Source organism: Peromyscus leucopus, chromosome X (genome assembly GCF_004664715.2).
Source record: "Peromyscus leucopus breed LL Stock chromosome X, UCI_PerLeu_2.1, whole genome shotgun sequence".
Taxonomy (NCBI): Eukaryota; Metazoa; Chordata; class Mammalia; order Rodentia; family Cricetidae; genus Peromyscus; species Peromyscus leucopus.
In genome coordinates, this window is record NC_051083.1 from 34010971 (window position 1) to 34029784 (window position 18814).

Below are 18814 nucleotides of genomic sequence, written 5' to 3' on the forward strand. Positions count from 1 at the left end.
AGATTTTGTATCTAGGTTCATGAGAAATACTGATCTGTAGTTTAATTTTTTGTACTGTTTTTGCCTTGTTTGGGTATTAGGTAATACTCATTTCATGAAGTGGCTTAGAAAGTATTCAAATTTTATGTAAAATTGGTGTTACTTTTAGATTTGGTGGAATTCTCCAGTGAGACCATTTCAACTCAGATATTTTTTTCAGGGTCTTTTAATTACAAGTTCAATTTTTTTCTAATAAGACCTATTTAGGTTGTTTAATTTATGCTGAGTGAATTTACTAGTTTGTGGTTTTCAAAGGTTAGGTTCAGTTTCTCTAAGATGTTGAATTTAAAATAAGGAAAGTTCTTATTTTTCATCCTTTTAATGGCTCTGTAATGATACTGTTTCATTCTTGATTTATTGCTTTATGCTTTCTCTAGTACTTTATCCCATATAAATATTCAAGTCTACTGATGAAAACACTAAAGGTATTTTCATTTGTTTAGCTGTTTTTATTTCTAGCCATTTGGTTCTCATAGTCTCCACCTCTGCTGAAATGACCTATCTTGTCTTGCATAATGTGTTCTTTTTTTTTTTTTTTTTTTTTTTTTGGTTTTCCGAGACAGGGTTTCTCTGTGTAGCTTTGCGCCTTTCCTGGAGCTCACTTGGTAGCCCAGGCTGGCCTCGAACTCACAGAGATCCGCCTGGCTCTGCCTCCCGAGTGCTGGGATTAAAGGCGTGCGCCACCACCGCCCGGCTTTCATAATGTGTTCTTATTCCAAGAGATCGTTTTGGGTTTTGTTTAATGACCTATCTTATCTTACATGATGTCTACTTATTCTCCAATTTTTTTTTTGGTAAATTTCATTTTGCTTGAGACAGGATCTTATAAAGCCCAGGCTGGACTCACATTCACCAAGTGGCTGACGTTGGCCTTCACCTCCCACTTTATTGGATTACAGATGTGCTTAGCTTTAAATACTTAACTTTTCCTTTTTTGGAGGTGCTGGGGATTGAATCCAAGGCCTTTACATGGCAGACAAGGGCTCTACCACTGAACTACCCCTTCAGCCTTCCACAAAGAGTTTTCAATGGAGGAGCCACAGTCATTTCAAATTCTGATACTTTCAATAATTGTGCTGTTTCTAAGTCTGCAACTGATCAACGCTTTGTCTCCTCTGCTTTTACCTACCTATTAGCATACCATGGAAGTTTCTACTGAAAGCTGGACAAGTCACATACAACAAAAAAGAATGACAATAATAAATAAATAAATCTTCAGTGTGGGACTTGGTGTTGATCCTGCCAGAAGATGGGCTGTGTGGGTAGCTAGTATTTGTTTTCCTATGGACATCAGAAATCATAATTTCTGTAGGCCTCCTCTCCGCTTCTATCCTTTGTGTGGATTGGCTCTGTATCCTATTTGTTTTAGACATGGTCCCTCACTGGCTGGTGTGGGCCTCACCAATTGGCAAGACTCCCTGGCCAGCAAGTCCTTGGGATTCTCCTGTCTGTCTACCCAGCACTGGGATTACAGCACACACCATTATGCCCAGCCGTGTAGTGGCTGCTAAGGATCTGAAATCATGTCCTGTGCTTCAGCAGTAAGCCCTCTGCCCCATGAACCATCTCCTCTGCTCCTCCTTCAGTGACCTTTTCTTTCTGTCCCTTCTCTCAGTTTTGAACGTACCCTTTCTGCTGTTTTCAAGGCAGTCTCTTGACTTCTGCTGTTTTCCTGGAGCTCAGTTACCGTGCGGGTAGGGGGCTGGGTTTGCTAATATTTTTAAAGTGCACAGTGGGCTTGTGTCTCAGGAATAAAGCTTTCCCGAGGGTTTTTTGCCCTTTCTGCAAGAATAGATTTCCCTCCTTCTGTCCCCCTAGCTTCAGTGAGTACTAACCAGTGTTTCACTCTTTAAACTTGAAGCCCTTATCCTTGCAGATTATAATATACTTTCATGGGAAACGGATGGGGGTGGCTGAGTGAGTTCTCTTCAGTTCGGCTGCAGTGGTATTTCTTCAAAGTCCTCACCCCATGCCCTTCCTCTGCCTCTGAAGGGAGCAGGGTCTGAGTGGATTTCTCCGTGGCTCCTGAGCCAGCACAGTGAGCTTTCTGTGACTTTCGCCAGTACTCCTGACTCCAGGCGAGGCTCCTGCAGGAAAGTCTGTGAAGGGGTAGAACTCCTCCCCGGCCGCTGCCTTCAGGAGTGGCACTCAGTCAAACCACACTCAGCCACCGGCAATTGGTCCTATTTTCTAGCTTAGTTTTCCTACATACTTCTAGGGCAGTGGTTCTCAACCTTCCTAAAGCTGTGGCCCTTTAAAACAGTTCCTCATGTTGCCATGACCCGCAATCATAAAATTATTTTTGTTGCTACTTCACAACTGTAATTTTGCTCTTATTATGAATCACAATATAAATGTCTGATATGCAGGGTATCTGATATGGCACCCCTGTGAAAAAGTTAGCTCCAAAGGAGTTGGGATCCACAGCTTGAGAAACGCTGTTCTAGGGCATCAGGTGGCTTGTGCCCCTACAGCAAATGCTTGGGTCCTGTTCTGTGGACTTAGGTGTCACGTTTTCATCCCTACCATGATTTTCTTATTTACTTGAATGCCCCCAACCCCACTTGACTCTGAACTTCTTGAGAGCAGGGGCTACCTACCTCATCATATTGTACTCAGCACCCATCATGGTGCCTGACACATGATAACCACCCTAGACATCTTAGGTGAAAGACTTTCATCTTCTGTTCTATCTACAGAGAGAATCTTACACAGCCTTTACCAATAGTTTCGGAAAAAATCATGGTAGAGATATATAAAATAAAGCTATATATAGAGAACCTCAATTTTGAGAGACCAAAATAATTAACGGAAATTTCTAAATGAGGTTGCATTCAACTTTTCTTTCTCTTCATATTTTTATCTCCTACTTTGGGTATAACATCGGCTTCATAGCTAGAAAAAAAAAGCTATTTAAAAACCTCAGTGTTTGTGTTCTGCATTTGAGCCTAATGTAATAGTCATTGCTCTGGGTCTCTAAACCTCTTTAAAAGATGGCGATTCATTTGAAAGGCTCTTGCCAACAGCAAGTGAAGCATCCTCTATCACCATGAAACTTACCACTCTCAGTTCTAACCTGTTTGGTCTTCTCCAGAATCCCATCCCATATCCTCAGCACTAGATGCATTAAGAAAGTAGGTTGCTTTCACCCCCAGACCTGAAGCTCCCATTGAGACTTCTCCCTCTCTACCTACATGCTTTCCTCATTCCAGATTCACTTTCTCTAAGGAAATCACCCTGAGAACACAAGAGCAATTTCAAAGCTCTCTCTGTGCTCACGGCATAGGGGGAGGGTGGGCATTTCTCATACAAGTTGTTGTCCTTGAACATTCAATGGCAGAGCTGGCTTCAGCTTCAGGCAGCCCCTACTTTTCTCTGACTGTATAGAACTGTGAAGCTTGGAAAGAATCCTTTTCCTTTTTTCTAAGACATCTTTAGTTTTTCTTTGGGGAATAACCTAAAAACAATGTCATTTCCTTGTGCCTTTTGTGTTTGGTTTCAAGATGGTTCATCAGCTAAATTGGCTCAAAAATTGGGAGATGCCGTAAGAGTTATTTTTTAATAGAAATAATGAAAATGTGCATTTCTGAGGCATCTTCCCATCAAACCCAAAAGCTTGCCAACCAACGTCTTTTCTGAAGAACTGGGTACAGTCTTTCGGGGCACGTAAGCTGAAGATGCACTCAGGACTTCATATGTGCATTATTTCAAGTTGTTTACATTTAAACAGAATGGCCCTGTTGAGGTCAACATGTGCTAAGCTACTCTGTATTGCACAAAACTGGTTTTTCAGGCTGTGCCTTGCCCGTGAGTCTCCACTCTGAGGGTAGATGACTGCACCTGGGGGGAATATTTGACCAGTACCATCTGTCTAGCACCACCCACAGGGCAGACTGATAAACGACTTACTCCTGGGAGTATAAAGGGTGCCACCCTCTGGATTCACTGGGACGAACTGAGAATGCAGGGGCACATGAACATATTAGAATCCCATCAGGGAAACCATGTTCAAGAACTTGAGAGACACCAGACCAAGGAAAAGGTATAACCCTATATAAAGAGGTAGACACCTAGCCCTCCAAAGGTGATGGTCTCCACAACCTTGCCATTTGCCCGTCACACAGTGTATGCATCAAGGACCCCCAGAGAGAACCCTCAATTGTCACAGGGGCTTCAGCTGGGCTCGGCCCTTGCTGTTGACACAGCCTAATTCACTTGCCATTTTCCCATCCTGTTTGCCCATCTGGACATGCTGTCCATCCATCTGCCAAGTCCTTTGTTTGAACTTGTTCCTACACTTCCACCTCTGTATCTGGACTCCACTGTGGAATTTCACTCTCAAACCTGTGACTAACAACAGTCTCTCAACAGAGACTTTACATCTCCACGAGCTTTCCTGCCTCTCAGGCCTCTGAACCTCCTGAGTTCTCTGGATTCTTCACCCTTTACAACCTTTCTGTTACTTATGCACATAAATATGTTTATATATGTAATGTGTGATCAGAGAGTTAATAACTAGGACTAGAATATAAGAACTTGTGTTTACCTTGGCCAGGGTTATCAAGGAAAGTGAAAGTATCTGGTAAATTGCTACCATTAAAACCACTATACATTGTGAATTTGTTATTTGGTGAATTCTAGCACCATGGGAAAACAGTGCCAGAAAAAACTTTCTCGTCAAAATTTAGATAGAACCAAATTCCATTGTTCTATGGTTTGGTTGAAATACTACTCACTGGGCATGGTGGCTTCCAACTGTGATCCCAGAGCACTTGGTAGGGAGAAGTATTGTCTCAAGTTTGAGGGTTCTTGTCTAAAAGTAAATAATCAATACCTAGTGCTCTGAATACCAAATTCACAAGTTGAGCATACACTGCTACAGTTGTTACTAAGAATGATTTGTCTTATTAAAAGACAAATAAAAACCATTCAGGGAGCTGCGCCTTCTCCATGGGTGGTCATTCAGTCCAGGAGCCACCTCAAATCTGTGGCTTAGAAACAAAGCCTTGTGAGCTAGGGGCAGAACTCAGCATGGTAGGTGGGTATGGCTCATTTCAAAGGACTTGATCTTCCTCAACAGTTCTTACACAACTGACATTTACTTCTGGATGAGAAAGAGGTTTCTTTACCCAGGCCCTGGCAGGCTTAGGTTTAGGAACAGCATCTCTGTCACTCAGCCAAGTCCTGAGCACCCAGCCTTGCCGCTGTCAGATGCTACAATCAGCCATGCTGAACCTCGTCACTCCTAAATGTGTTGTTTTGTTCCAGTTCTCATTTGCACAGTACCAAAGGGAAATGCTTTTCATCAAGCCCTCTTAGTGCAGAAACATCTTGACATTAGTTTGTACAAAAATAACTAAAGCACTAAAACCCAATCTGATGCAAAAAAATGACTGTGATGACCTCAGGTTAGAATACAAAAGTCTTTATGGAACCTATGGATTATTTTTATACAAACCATGGCAACTATGAGCAATAAATTATACACCCTGCAGTCGTACCATAAAGGAACTGCTTGTGAAAGGAAATAAAAACACACTATTACTAACCACAGACAAATGTGATGATAGATACAGGATGTTCTTATTGGAGAAAAATGGATCATGTACTTGAATGTGCTGCCTTGAGGGTTGTGTACAAATAAAAATGGCTTTACACAATTATTCCAATAATGATAATTTAATGGTTTTTACACTAAAAAAGAATCTATACCTAACTAGCATTTTATGCTTCGATAGGAAGGTAAAAATCTAACAATTTAAAAAATGGAATTCACAGGCACAGATTTTAATGGATTACTTCATGTCTTTTGAGGACATTTCTGTCAGAGTAATCAAATCGTGTAAAATAGGGAAAAGGGGTTTGTTTTTCAAGACATCATTCCTCTTGGACCATGACAACTTTGAACAAAAATATTTTCACAAAGTTTCATTTTAATCATCTTCTTTTACAAAGCACAATACGTACGACTTTTCTAAATACAACTTTAGAAAATGAAGCAAAAAAATAATCTCCATAGATGCCTGGCTGAGTCCATGCTGAATGCAAAGGAATTTTAATTTTCAAAAAAGTGATCATTCCAAGCTTTTCAATATTCTTGATGGGTCCATTTGGTCAAGAGTAAAGATGGTAGCTGTTTGGGCAGTGTCTCATCCAGTTCTGTGGTGCACAATCTTCTTGCTGGTTAGCCCAAGGGATGGTAATGAAGCTAGATATACCAGCTCATTTCGCTATAATCAATCTCTCTCTCTCTCTCTCTCTCTCTCTCTCTCTCTCTCTCTCTCTCTCTCTCTCTCTCTCTCTCTCTCCCCAAAGCAATCCAATGACTCTCTTAGGGGAAGACAGCCTTCTACAGTCCATGTCACCAGCACCCACTGAGGATGCGCCAATCTTTCAATTTCATTGTTAATGATCTTACTCTGCATAACCATCCTATATCATCAATTAGGGATTTTCTAACAAATGAGGAATTCGGACATCAAGAATCTAGTCCTCACTATTGTGATAGGTGGCAGGAAATCTCTGAAGGCTTCAAGTGTAATGCAGAAAGGCTTAGCACAGTGAAGGGGGACAGGAATGCTCTACACTGCTTAGAGAAACCTTTTGCTCTTGGCCTCAAGCATACTGAGACCACGGCTGCTGAAAAGGCAAATATATTCACACATAGGAATGAAGAATGATTTCTTTATACATTCCCTTCCCTTAACTGTGTCCCCACCCATGAAGGCTAGGGCATTAGGACTCTGTAAATACATGGAGGGGAGTGATAGCCTCAAGCAGAGAGGACAAGTATGCAAGTGAGAACAAAGCATGGGGAGGGAGACAGGAAGAAAAAGGAAGAGACATGTATTTGTTCTAGTTTCAGTGATGACTACTGTGAGGTTTTCCCATCATCCCTTCGGTGTCGTCAATGCTCCTTCTTTGTGGTAGTGAAAACCTATTCATGTTTAGTAGTTCCACTATAAAATGCAGGAAATAGACAAAGCAGCAGTTTAGAAACACATCCAACATATTTGGGGACCATTAAGGGACCACCCCCTTCACATCTATCCCATCAACAATCTTGCAGTACAGGATGCCCCCCATTTTCAGCTAAGGATGAGAAAACAGTTACATAGTCTAAGGCTGAACTGTTCATGTACTATAAAGATAAAGCAGACAAGCAAACATCAGTTTCATTGAGAAAGCAAAAGCAATTCCATAAGTGCAGGAAAGATCCAATAGCTACATTTCCACAAGACCCTCCTCCAGTTCTCCTGGATCTCGGGAGGGGGTTACAAGTGCGCAAGGCAAATGACACTGTGAATACAGTTTAAACAATAACACACACACACACATAACCCAGTGCAGGAAATAATCCAACTCCCCCCCGTTTTCATTTGCATTTTATTTTTATTTATTTTTGCTTTAATAATGCATATTCTGTTCACGCAATAGGTGTAAAAGGCAGGAAGCAGGGGTTTAACTTGGCTGATGATAAAACAATCAAGCTGGAATGACATTTCTAGTTTCATGAACAACCTCAAAGTAGGAGAAACTGAAAAGTCACAGCTGGTACCAAAGAGCAGGCCAGACTTCCCAGCTGTCTCCTCTTAGGACCTTTGGCTATGGTGAGAGAAGCTTCGAAGACAGCGGCCTCTAGTGGACAAGGATAAGTGGCTGATTTTTTTTTTTTTTCTTTTTTCTTTTTTTTTTAAATTTGGAATCATGGTAGCTGCATCACAAAAGCTCCAATCAAGAGGGTGGTAGAAAGAAGGCACAGATCATTGCAAATACCAGATTTTCTCTTTCTATTTTTGTAAATATACCATCATATATAAGCTAAAATTTCTCTCAGAGTGGTGGGGGTCGGCTGGCAGGGGAAGGGAAGGGCTGGACCTCAAATTGCATATGTAATAGAATCCTAAAGGGGACTACAAAGCTAGGTGGTGTTTGTCCCACCTGCGGCAAGTGAGCAAGACACTTGCTTTTGACTAGTTTAGCACAAACACTAGGGGCGTCTGTGACAAAACACGACTTAAAAAAATCATAAAATTATAAAGCCTGTAAACGAATAATCTGAAATTACATCTTATTAATGGAAAATATCATCAAAATAGTACTACTCTGGACTAAACTGCCTGAGTTATCATTTCGCAGGAGATCTCACAGGTAGAAAAGCCTTTAGCACAATTGGCTGTAAATCACAAGCACTGCCAGACCCAGGACGACACCATGGGAAAGAGTCTCCTCTTGGATGGAATTTGTGTTGTGCTATCAAGACTTTTGTGCTAATCATTCAAACAGGGACGTGTTGAGGCAAACCTTTAATCTTTTGGCACAAGATGATTTTGGCTGGGGCAGGAGATTTGAGTCTTGGACTCAGGGTGAATAATGTGACACCTCAATCATCAGGTATTCATTTTGATTGAAGAGCTTTCTTTATGTCATTCACTTCCATCTGCAGAGAGGGGGGAAAGCAGCAAACATGGGCATCGTGAGACGGCTGCATTCAGAGAAGCTGAAAATCATCATCCTCGTCAATGCACAGAAAAGACGCAAGCTGACAAGTTTAGGGATGAAACCGGTAAAAGGACATCGAATGGAGAATTGATAACAATGCCAGAAACAGTATCACCCTGAAAACAGGCACTTGTGTACAGTACCCTGACAAACAGTATGCTTAGCCATTCCTAGCTTCCCAGGCTCCAAAGCTTATCAAAAGCAGCAATGACTCTGGACTCCTGGCCAGAGGGCAGAGCAGGCAATCAAGACCATCTGAGAGTGACCCCAAAGGGTAGCTGTAAGCACTCCCAACGGGATGGTGAGCAATTCCTGTCATGTTCGAAGCATCATGTGCCCAAACGGAGTGAACAGTAAAAGTCAGTCTGTGGTCGTTTGGAATGATTCCCCCACAAGATCTCCAGCACTTGTCAGGACAGAGTTGGATCAGTGGCTAGAGGGTGACAGAGCTCAGATGCCATGGAAGGACTAACAAGGCCACTGGGGAGAAGTATAGAGTTGAAATGAAACACCAGTGTGGAGATCTGTGGTTCCTGGACGGACCACATGATGGAAGGCGGCTAACAACAGAGCCTCCTGTATGCCATGTCCTCTGGTACTTAATATGATGAGGCAGACTATATCATCATCCTATATACTGGAGGGAATATTTTACAGAGGATATGTTCAAAATAAACTCCAAACTAGAAGCCCAACTAGGAATATTTTGATTCATCTCTTCCCTCCCCAAGAGCTTTTGGAGCTCAGGTAAGGACAGAATATAAGATTATGTAATTCTGAGACATTCTCACGGCAGCAATCATTTCCTTTTTCTTTGTTCCCTACTCTTTTCAGACATTATCTCACTTGGTAGCTCACATGGTCACGCTATAGCCCAGGCTTGTCTGGAACCTGTGATCCTCCTCCTCCTTCAACTTCCCCAGTGCTGGAATCAAAACGCATGAGCCACCATGCCCAGCAGCACTCATTTCCTTTCAACCAGAAGCCCCGAGTTTGCCTCCATTTCCAACTGAGCCCAGGCATCATGGACAGCAGAGCGCTGAGGGACTTACCTGCAACCGAAGTCGGATTTTCTTTTCTTCATCCAGCTCTGACAGTAATTGCTTAATCTCACGTCTGAAAAGCAAATGCCAATGGAATTAAATCAAAGCCCAGAGTTTCCCAATGAGAGATAAGAAAATCTATTATCACTATGGAATACACCTGACCTTTTTATGAAGAAAGTATGGACCCAACATAACTTTTTTGTTTGTTTGTTTGGAGACAGGGTTTCTCTGTGTAGCTTTGCGCCTTTCCTGGAACTCGTTCTGTAGAACAGACTGGCCTCGAACTCACAGAGATCCGCCTGCCTCTGCCTCCCGAGTGCTGGGATTAAAGGTGTGCGCCACCACCACCTGGCTAACTTCCTCTTTTTAATCCCCACCCCGCAGTGTGTGTGTGTGTGTGTGTGTGTGTGTGTGTGTGTGTGTGTGTGTGTTCATGTGCATGTACATGATGGGGCCAGGAACATGCATTCTACATTGTCTGGAGGTTGGAGAACAACTTTTGTGGAGTTGGGTATCTCTTTCCACCTTTATGTGGGTTCCTGAGACTGAAGTCAGGTCATCCCTGACTTGCATTGTTGGGTGGTGTGCTGGTTAAGTTTTTGTAAGCTTGGACCCAAGCCAGGGTGATCTACAAAGAAAGAACTTCAACTGAGAAAATGCCTCCACTAGACTGGCCTCTAGGCAAGTCTGTGGAGTGTTTTTGATTAATGATTGATATGGGAAAGCCCAGCCCAACTGTACATGGTGCTACGCCTGGTCAGGTGGCTCCTGGGTTGTATAAGAAAGCACGATGACCAAGTAAGTCATGGGAGCAAGCCCTTAAGCAACATTCCCGGTGTGCTTTAGTTCCTGCCTTAGTTCCTGACTCCAAGTTCCTGCCTTGACTTCCCGTGATGACAGATCATAACCTGTGAGCCAAATAACCCTTTCCTCCTAAGTTAGATTTTGCCACGGTCATGATCACAGCACCTAAGACACGCGGCCAGCCCCTTTACCTGCTGAACCATCTCACCACCCCGAACACACTTCCTTTGTGCTGTCCCTTCCTAAGATTTCTTTTAGACAGAAAGGTTTGTCGTTATTTAGGAGGGGGCCACCAAATGTCATGTCTGGAGATGACCTTAGTGATCCCTTAGGCTAAATTTCTCCCAATAGGAGAAGATGGGGAAACTAAGGCACAGAGACAGACATGAATTGAATGCTACAGGGAAAGTGATACTAGGGGAGAAGGTAGCAGATTGGTGGGGACTCACTGACCTTGGACGGGAGGGCCAAGCTAAGGAAGGCTATGAGAGACAGGTCTTTGAAGGAGGAATTGACATCCTGAGTTACTGGTTAAATAAGATCTTGTCTGGGGAAGGAGTATTGTGGCCAATTACTTTAAAGCACAGCTACCTGTGGACTCAGAGATAAGGTCAGGCTATCAGAGTTGTGGGTAGCTACCCAGCACAGCCTCCCCCGGCCCCTGCCCCATTGAATATAAAGTTCCAAAGCCCTGGATCCAGGTAAGTCAGGTCCTAATATGGCCCTGTTCAGAAGGCTGAATCTCCTGGAACCATGGATTCATTGTCTTGGCAAAGGACAAGTGTTTCCTGGATATAGATGTCCTTCGGGTACCCAAACCTACAGTTTCTAGAGCCATACAGGAACCAGGAACCTAAGGAATTTGGGGAGCCTGCATGGCCAAGGAAACTCTTTCCAATGTCATCTAACCAGTTCTGTATATTTAGCTGATGAATCTCTTTCAGCCAGGTAGTGATTTGAAGAGGCCCAATTTTATTCATTGACTAGCCTGAGTGGAACAGAACCTGCTTAGACCACATTGCTCAAAGTTAGTTCCTTGGAACCCTTATTGGCACCGCCATATCTGAATGGAATGGCAGAAGTCATAAAGCCAGCACAGCTGCTTGACAAAGATTCAGCAAAGCCGAGCCACATGATGGCTGCCATGCCACCTTTGGTTTTCATCTCCACCTGTTACATACTTGGGGGCACTTTGAATATTTGTACAATTTGAGGAGATTGGATTGATGGAAGATTTCTGATGAATCATTTACGCCTTCTCCCAGGAATGCTGCCCCAGAACCTCCTCCCACAGGTTGCAGGATTTTGGCCATACCTCTCATGATCACTTCCAAGCACCTTCTGCACCAAGGTGGCCAGGTGGCCAGGGAGTCGAGGCCCCAGCAGGCTGTTCAGTTGCCTGTGAAGCTGCATACCATTCCCTCTGCCAGAGTTCTCTGCTCCTGGTAATTCTAGGTCATTTTTCAAAATGCTTATGAACTGCTTCCCTGGGAAGTATCTCAAGGAAGATTCCTTCCAGAAAACACTAATTGAGCTCTAAATTAGTAGTCTGTGAGCCTCGGGGTCTTTAAGTGCTGCCTACCGCTAATCCTTTACCAGCTGTCTCCCCATAAACCCAGCATCCCATACAATCCTGGTGTAGGATATTTTATTTTTGTCCACAGGTTTTTCTTCCCATTCAAGTGCTCCCTGAGGATAAGAGATGTGAAAATATGTGTGTGAGCACGGATGAGGAAAGGCTCCTGAGTCTCGTGATGAGGACAATTTCCGGACAGAAAAATCTTGGGTTTAAAGAGTTCCTTCATTTCTTCATATACTGTAGCCCCTTGATGCACGCCAGTTGTTTTATCCGTCATCTAAATGAAGGAGCTACATTTCCCCTAACACTGGAGGAAAGGACAGTGGTACAGACGGTGCTAGAGAGATGGCTCACAGGTTCAGAGTATATACTGCTCTTCCAGAGGATGTGAGTTCAGATTCCAGCACCCCTGTTGGATGGCTTAAAGCCACCTGGACCTCCAGTTGTAGGGAATCAGATCCCTCTGATGCCTCTGGGGGCCCCTGTACACAAGTGCACAATGCCAGCTCCCCCAACACACACAAAATAAAACCAAAAGACTCTGTATATGTGCTGCTATTGTTTGGCTCTTGAGTGTCCCCCCAAAGAGCCACAGGTTAAAGGCCTGACCTCCAGCCTGTGGTGCTACTAGGAGGTTGTGGACTTTTAGGAGTCTAGTAGAAGACATTTAGCTTATTGGGAATATATATGGAATATTGGGGCTCCTGTCCTTGCTGTCTCTTTTTGCTTCCTGGCTGCCATGAAGTGAGGAAGTTTCTCCCATCACATGCTCCCTGCCATGATATGCTTCCTCAGCATGAAAGCTCAATTTCTACGAACTGAAACCATGAATCAAAATAATCCCCCCCTTTAATTTGCTTTTATTTTGTGTGTAGGCGTGTTTGTATACATGCGTATATGTGTACTACATACATGCCTGATGCCCACAAAGGCCAGAAGAGGGCATTAGATCCCTTGATATTGGAGTTACAGACAGTCGTGAGATGCTCTGTGGGTGCTGGAAACTGAATTCCTGGTCCTCTGTAAGAGCAGCAAGTGATCATAACCTCTGATCTCTTTCTAGCCCTGAACCTCTCTCTCTCTCTCTCTCTCTCTCTCTCTCTCTCTCTCTCTCTCTCTCTCTCTCTCTCTCATACACACACACAATAAATGTAATTTGAAAGGTTTTTAAAAAGCTGATTAACATTGAAATGATATATTTTCTAGTGAATTTCATTTTCTTTGTAGCAATCTACTGAGACTGTTCGTCCTTGCAACTGACTCATCCCTATATAGCATAGAGCCAATCTGTGCTCTTGGTCACACAGTAGGCTGGATTTTAAAAACAAAGCATAATTTAGGTATAAATTAGGCCTCTTGCAGTCTATACCCACTTCCAGCTCTGCTGCCACTATCAGTGTGAAGGCCTAGGCCACCCTCTGGGCAGAGTGAGATCCAAGCCTTCAGAACTGGGCCCTGGCTAGCCAGTAGAGAGCCACCTGGGAGCAGCTGGGGAGGGTCCGTGGCACTCACTTCTGCTGCTCCTTCATGCTTTCAATGATGCTCCTCAGCTCGCGGACTTGGGTCCTAAGCTCCTCCACAGCAGCCTGGCTGCTGACCGCAGGCTCCCCCTTTGCTTTTCCTTCTGTGCTGAACAAAGATGGAGAATTGGCTCTGTGTCCAGCTGTTCCCAAAGACGATGACATGGGGGAGGATGCCACTGAGGACAGAGAGGCTGACCCACTGCTGCCAGCTGCCATGGTCCCTGGCTTGGGTGGCAGGGATGCCTTGTTGTCCGACACCTGTGAAAAGGGAAGGGGGAGAGGCTTCAGAGCCCGGGATCTGTGCAGGGGTTGCCTCCCTGTCCTGGCGAGTCAAACCAACCTTCAATACCCAACCCCGCACCTGTCTCCACACACGACTCATTTACTCCTTCACCCACAAGCCATCCACGGCCAGCTCGGTACAGACAGACCGATGCCCAAGGGTTACCCGTATGTATTTTACATTTCATCTTCTTTCTAGACAAGATGGTCCTAGATTGGTTTCATACACAACGAGAGGTACAAAACAGCTTGTCAGGCTCCACAAATCCTGAAGTAAGTGCGGCATTTTCCTGACCCCTAGGAGCTTAGAACTTACCGGGGCACTGGCAGACAGACAGAGCAATACACTGCATCACAAGAGGGAGGACGCACAGAAAGCCCCCAGCAACACATCAAAGCAGCCACATTCCAGGAAGGAAGGAGCAAGCGGCTAACAGTTCATCTTGTCAGAGACTGTTGGAGAAAGAAGTTGTAGGAAGAGGGAGGGTCCTAGAGACCAGGCAGCAAAACACAGTAGTGGGAATCACGGCTCCGATCAAGGGAAGAGGACAAAGGAATGCTGGCGCCAGGGAGAGAAGGGGATGATGGTTCAAATGGCTGCATACCCTGCTCGTGAGGGCTGTGGGGATAGACAGGCCTGAGTGTTGGCAAGCCTGGAACTAGACAGAACTGCTGCGACTCTGACACCATGCAAGCTAGAAACAGTAAGTGTCTGACTTAGGGGGTGACCTAGAATGAAGACTATTTTGAGATTTGGATAAGGCAGGCCCAGCTAAGAAAGGCCATCGGGCATCACTCCTGATACTGGCGTGGGGACTAGGTAAGGTCAACAGAGTCTCTGCCCTCATAGGTCAGGCTACCATTGTCAGGGAGATGAGGACCTAGATAGACTGCAGAGGGTAAAGAGAGAAACAGGGTCATAGGGAGGGAGGGAGGGAAGGATCAGGCAGAGGTGGTACCTTTCATGAAGGGAGGCCCAGATAATTATTTTAGGTTTTGAATTTTAGGAACCTGCGGGGTAACTGACAGGGTATGCCCAGTGGTCAGAGCAAGCAACTAAAATAATAAGCTGGGCCAAAGGAAGTGGAAGTCATGAGAATGCAGATAAGAGAGATGAGAAGATGCCCAGTGGCGGAAGCTGGGGACCTCTAAATCAGTGAGGCAAGAAGAGAAGGAAGAGAGAGCTCTTGATAATTGGGATGAAGTAGTGAGAGAGGTAGTAGGGCTTGGCTCAGGGAAGCCCCTAGAGGAAAATAAAGGTTGGATAAGCGTATCAAGGGGGTTGAGAGGAAAATGGAACCCACTTGGTAGTACCAGTATGGAGACAGAGACCAAATGGTGAGAGACTAATTTATGAATGGGCACTGAGCGATATGGCTGACTAAATGAGATCCTTTCCACAAACTTGGAAACTGAGGGAGGAAGATGGAGGAGAGGGGGTGTGAACTCAGGCAGAAGCTTCATGGGGAGATAGAATAAAAGGGAAGTTGTATTTGCTTTTACAGAAGAGCGAGACCTTGGGCTGCATGAGATGTCAGGGGAGAAGCCTATAGAGAGGTGGGAAAGGCCTGATGGAGAGGTGGCCCGAGGCAGATAAGAACATACAGGCTGTGCGTCAGTCTTGGGTGAGAGGGAGTACAAGCAGCTGGCAGGCCCAGAGGGGAAGCACTAGCAAGGGCAAGTGAGCAGGTAGGCATGTGTGCAGGAGGCGAAGTAGTGGGATAGGACTTTGGGAGCCGAGAGGGTGAATGATAGGGTGGAAGCCGAGGCTGGTGGTGAAGCTTGGCGCAGCAACCATGGGATTTCCTCCAGCAGCAGGCACTCAGCCGGCCATCCCAGGGAAAGCGCCAAGGAGGGGTTCGGCTGGCACAGCAGCAAGGAGGTAGAGTCTGGATTCAGGCTGTGCTTGAGGCAGAGACTGGGCAGAGCGTGCCAAAAGCAGATGGGCCATCGTTCCCAGTCTCTCTGTTCGCCTTTTCTCTGCCAAGTTACCATTGAGGAAAAGCACTGTCTGCTGCCAGGGAGAGTGCTCCGCCAGCCCGGGCTTTGTTGTTAGGAGGAGTCATAGTACGAGGCGAGAGGAACTGACATTTACAAAACTCTGGTTACACCCTGGACATCAGCTCTACAATGTAAACAGTGATCAGCTTGCACACACATTGTACCAAGCAAGAAACTGAGGCCTAGAGGGAAAATTCCCCTTTGGATCTAGTCATCAGCAGAACTGGAATTCAACTTCCCCTTTACCAGTTGGATCCTGAGCCCAACACTGTGTCTATGGCTGATGGAGTCTGAAGATCTGTGCTCTTCTCTTGTTTTATTTGCTGATTATATTATCTACCCTAGGCCTCATGCCTTCTTCCATTTCCCATCCTCTCTTACCTCTTTCTCAAGACCCACCAGTGCCCATAACACTGGCTTCTAAATACTTCTAAGATCAATAGTTCTTTTGCTGTTTTCTGTCTGATGGGCTCTCAGACCAGACCAATGCAGCTAACAAGTATGTTTTTAGTCCCTCACATAGTCTAGGTCACCACACTCCTTGATCAAATTAGTTCAAGTGGAATTTCCTGAAGGAGTGAAATATACAACCCGAGAACTCCCGGAACTGAAATAGGCTAGTGGGATACGAGCTGTGCAGAGCAGAAACATGAAAAGCCACTGTTCACCAGTAGGTGTCACTGTAGAGACATCCCTGGGATGCCAGAGACCAGGAAACTGAAGTTATGCCTATGGACAGACAGCAGAAAACTAAACAACAACAACAAAAAAACTGGTTTAAGTCCAATTTCAGTAAATAGAATCTTCTGAAAAGAAAGAATGCCTTGGCTTTGTGGATAATTAAAATTGATCTGTTTTATAGGATCACGTTTTGCTTACTCTATCAGATTTTCAAGGAAATCTGTAATGCAAACTCTTAAATCTATGAGGAGGAAAATCCATTCCAAGCCTCGATTTCTTTGTGCTAATGCCTGCTTCAAATGACTACTGTTTTGTGCTTCTAGACATTAAATTGCTGCTAATGTTCCAAGAAAACAATCCTACTTGATGGTTTTCTTAGTACAAGAAGATGGAATTTTAAAGTCTTCCTTTATTTCTAGGAAGATCTGAGAGTGTATAGGATGTTTACTCTTCAAATCTGCATTCAGTAGCTAGAGGATGTCCTTTTCATGGTGGGAATCTCACCCAGGGCCTTGCACATGCTAAGTAAGTGTTCTTCCACTGAGTCACAGTTCTGCTCCTCACCCCCTTCCCTCCCCAGGTCTCTCTGTCTCTGCCTCTCCAATCCCTGTATGCGTATGTCTCTCTCTTTCTCGAGATGGGGAGTGTTCACTATGTTATCCAGGCTGTCTCAAACTCCTGATATCAAGTAATTCCTCCTACCTCACCTCCCCAGCAGGTGGGAGTATGGGCATTCACCACCACCACAATATTTTCTTTGTTTCTCATAAACAAATAACTTAAATCAGCTTTACCATTCTCTGGGCATGGAGTGAAATTAAAATACTTCAGACTATAAACTGACTCTAGAGCATGATTCCAAGTCAACTTTTCTTCAAGAGACCATATAAGTATAAAACTAAAAAAAAAACCAAAACACTTACAATAATTTTTTGCCAGTTTTGAATATAAAAAAACAAGATCTGAGAGCAGAGAGCACAGCATTTAATGTAGTCTGTCTAGCTATTCCACGACTTTTAAAGCTGATCAGACGGCAGAGCTGTCTGAGGGCTTTTTTGCAAATGTACCCAATGCAGTATGAAGAGTGCACACTACAAGAGAAACTGTAAAACAAACACTCAGAGACTCTACAACGTCTAAGGGATATAGTGATCACTGTCACTACAGAATGACAAACAGACAAACATCCATCCCCATTGTCTACCTTGCTTGGTTTCTAACCCATTGTCAGTACATGCATGGAAGGGCAGGGGCACTTCACCCTGGCCGCTCACTCACTTGGGATATGGTAACAGTCTTGGAAGTCTTCCTTGACACGTCTAGTCCTCTGTGCGCAAGCGAAATGTGTTCCTCTTTATCTTCTTCGGGACTTGGGGAGTCAAAGATATCGGGGCTTGAAAGGGAGGACTGGATAAAGCCAAAAGAAAATGCCTTCGTCAGAATCATACCTTAGCTGACACAGCTGTTAATGTGATGCTGTTTGCTTCTCAAAGCACTCAGCACTTCTATTTGATCTGTCTCTATAAGCCTGTGAAGCAGAAAGTATGCTGTTATCTTCTTAAAACAGATAACCGTAGGACTCCCTAGCAGCAGGGCGTCGACCAAGCCCCAAGAAGCTAAACTGGGAGCTGCCCCTGATGCCCATCAATCACTTCAACCATGTAAGCATCTGTTGTTCAGCCTTTCCGAGTCTCTCTTTTCTCCAAACTTTTGTCACTGTGTGCCTTACACCGAGCTGGTACTGCAGGCTCAATGACGACATGCAGTATGTGGTCCCAGCCCTTTTGGGGCTAGCAGTATGGGAGGAAATGACCCACAGTCAATAGGAAACTGCCTTGTATCCTCCTCTCCTCCATCCCCCTCCGAACCTTATTCCTTGACTCTAGAATTACTACATCTGCTGTACACTCAAGTGCCTTAAAGGATACATCTGAGAAGAAGCCCTTTCTAGAAGCAAGGGATCAAGAGTAATGAGCATTTACACAGCCCCAGAGCATAGTTCTGCCCACTAGCATAAGCTTGCCTCTTCTTGGTTATCTGCTACTAACCACTGCCCTCATTACTACGAACAGTAAACGCCCATTCTGGATGTATTTGCTAAGGCATATTTACAGAAAGACTGTGAAATCACTGTAAACACCCCAAAGCTGGATGAATGGGGAGCAAGTCACCAGAACTCTCTTGGTCACAAGGAATTCCTTAGCTAGAATGTCTCAAGTTTGGAAACAAACAAATGAAATCAAGAGTCCCTGCTGTAAGGATTTTTTTTTTACAAAATGAAGAGTCTTCTAGAAATATGTTGGAGCAAGCTCAAATTCAACTTCATTTTCACTCCTTTGCTATCTTCTGGGGCAGAT

The 18814-nt window shown here is 44.4% G+C and overlaps 1 protein-coding gene across 13 annotated transcripts in view; it reads right to left on the minus strand.

Annotated features, from left to right (window-relative positions):
• Positions 1 to 7411: 7411 nt before the first annotated feature.
• Positions 7412 to 18814, minus strand: part of Sh3kbp1 (SH3 domain containing kinase binding protein 1) — a 344717-nt gene continuing 333314 nt past the window's right edge. For 8 of the 13 annotated variants that reach the window (XM_028873241.2, XM_028873242.2, XM_028873245.2 and 5 more), the window contains 4 exons: positions 17736 to 17864; positions 13483 to 13751; positions 9594 to 9657; positions 7412 to 8479 (listed from right to left, as the gene is read on the minus strand). In XM_028873241.2, coding sequence (XP_028729074.1) covers positions 8438 to 8479; positions 9594 to 9657; positions 13483 to 13751; positions 17736 to 17864 — 504 coding nt within the window. In that variant the 3' untranslated portion in view covers positions 7412 to 8437. Of the gene's footprint in view, positions 8480 to 9593; positions 9658 to 13482; positions 13752 to 17735; positions 17865 to 17905; positions 17960 to 18814 lie in introns of those variants that run through there. The other 5 variants (XM_028873246.2, XM_028873244.2, XM_028873247.2 and 2 more) reach the window with 2 other exon arrangements.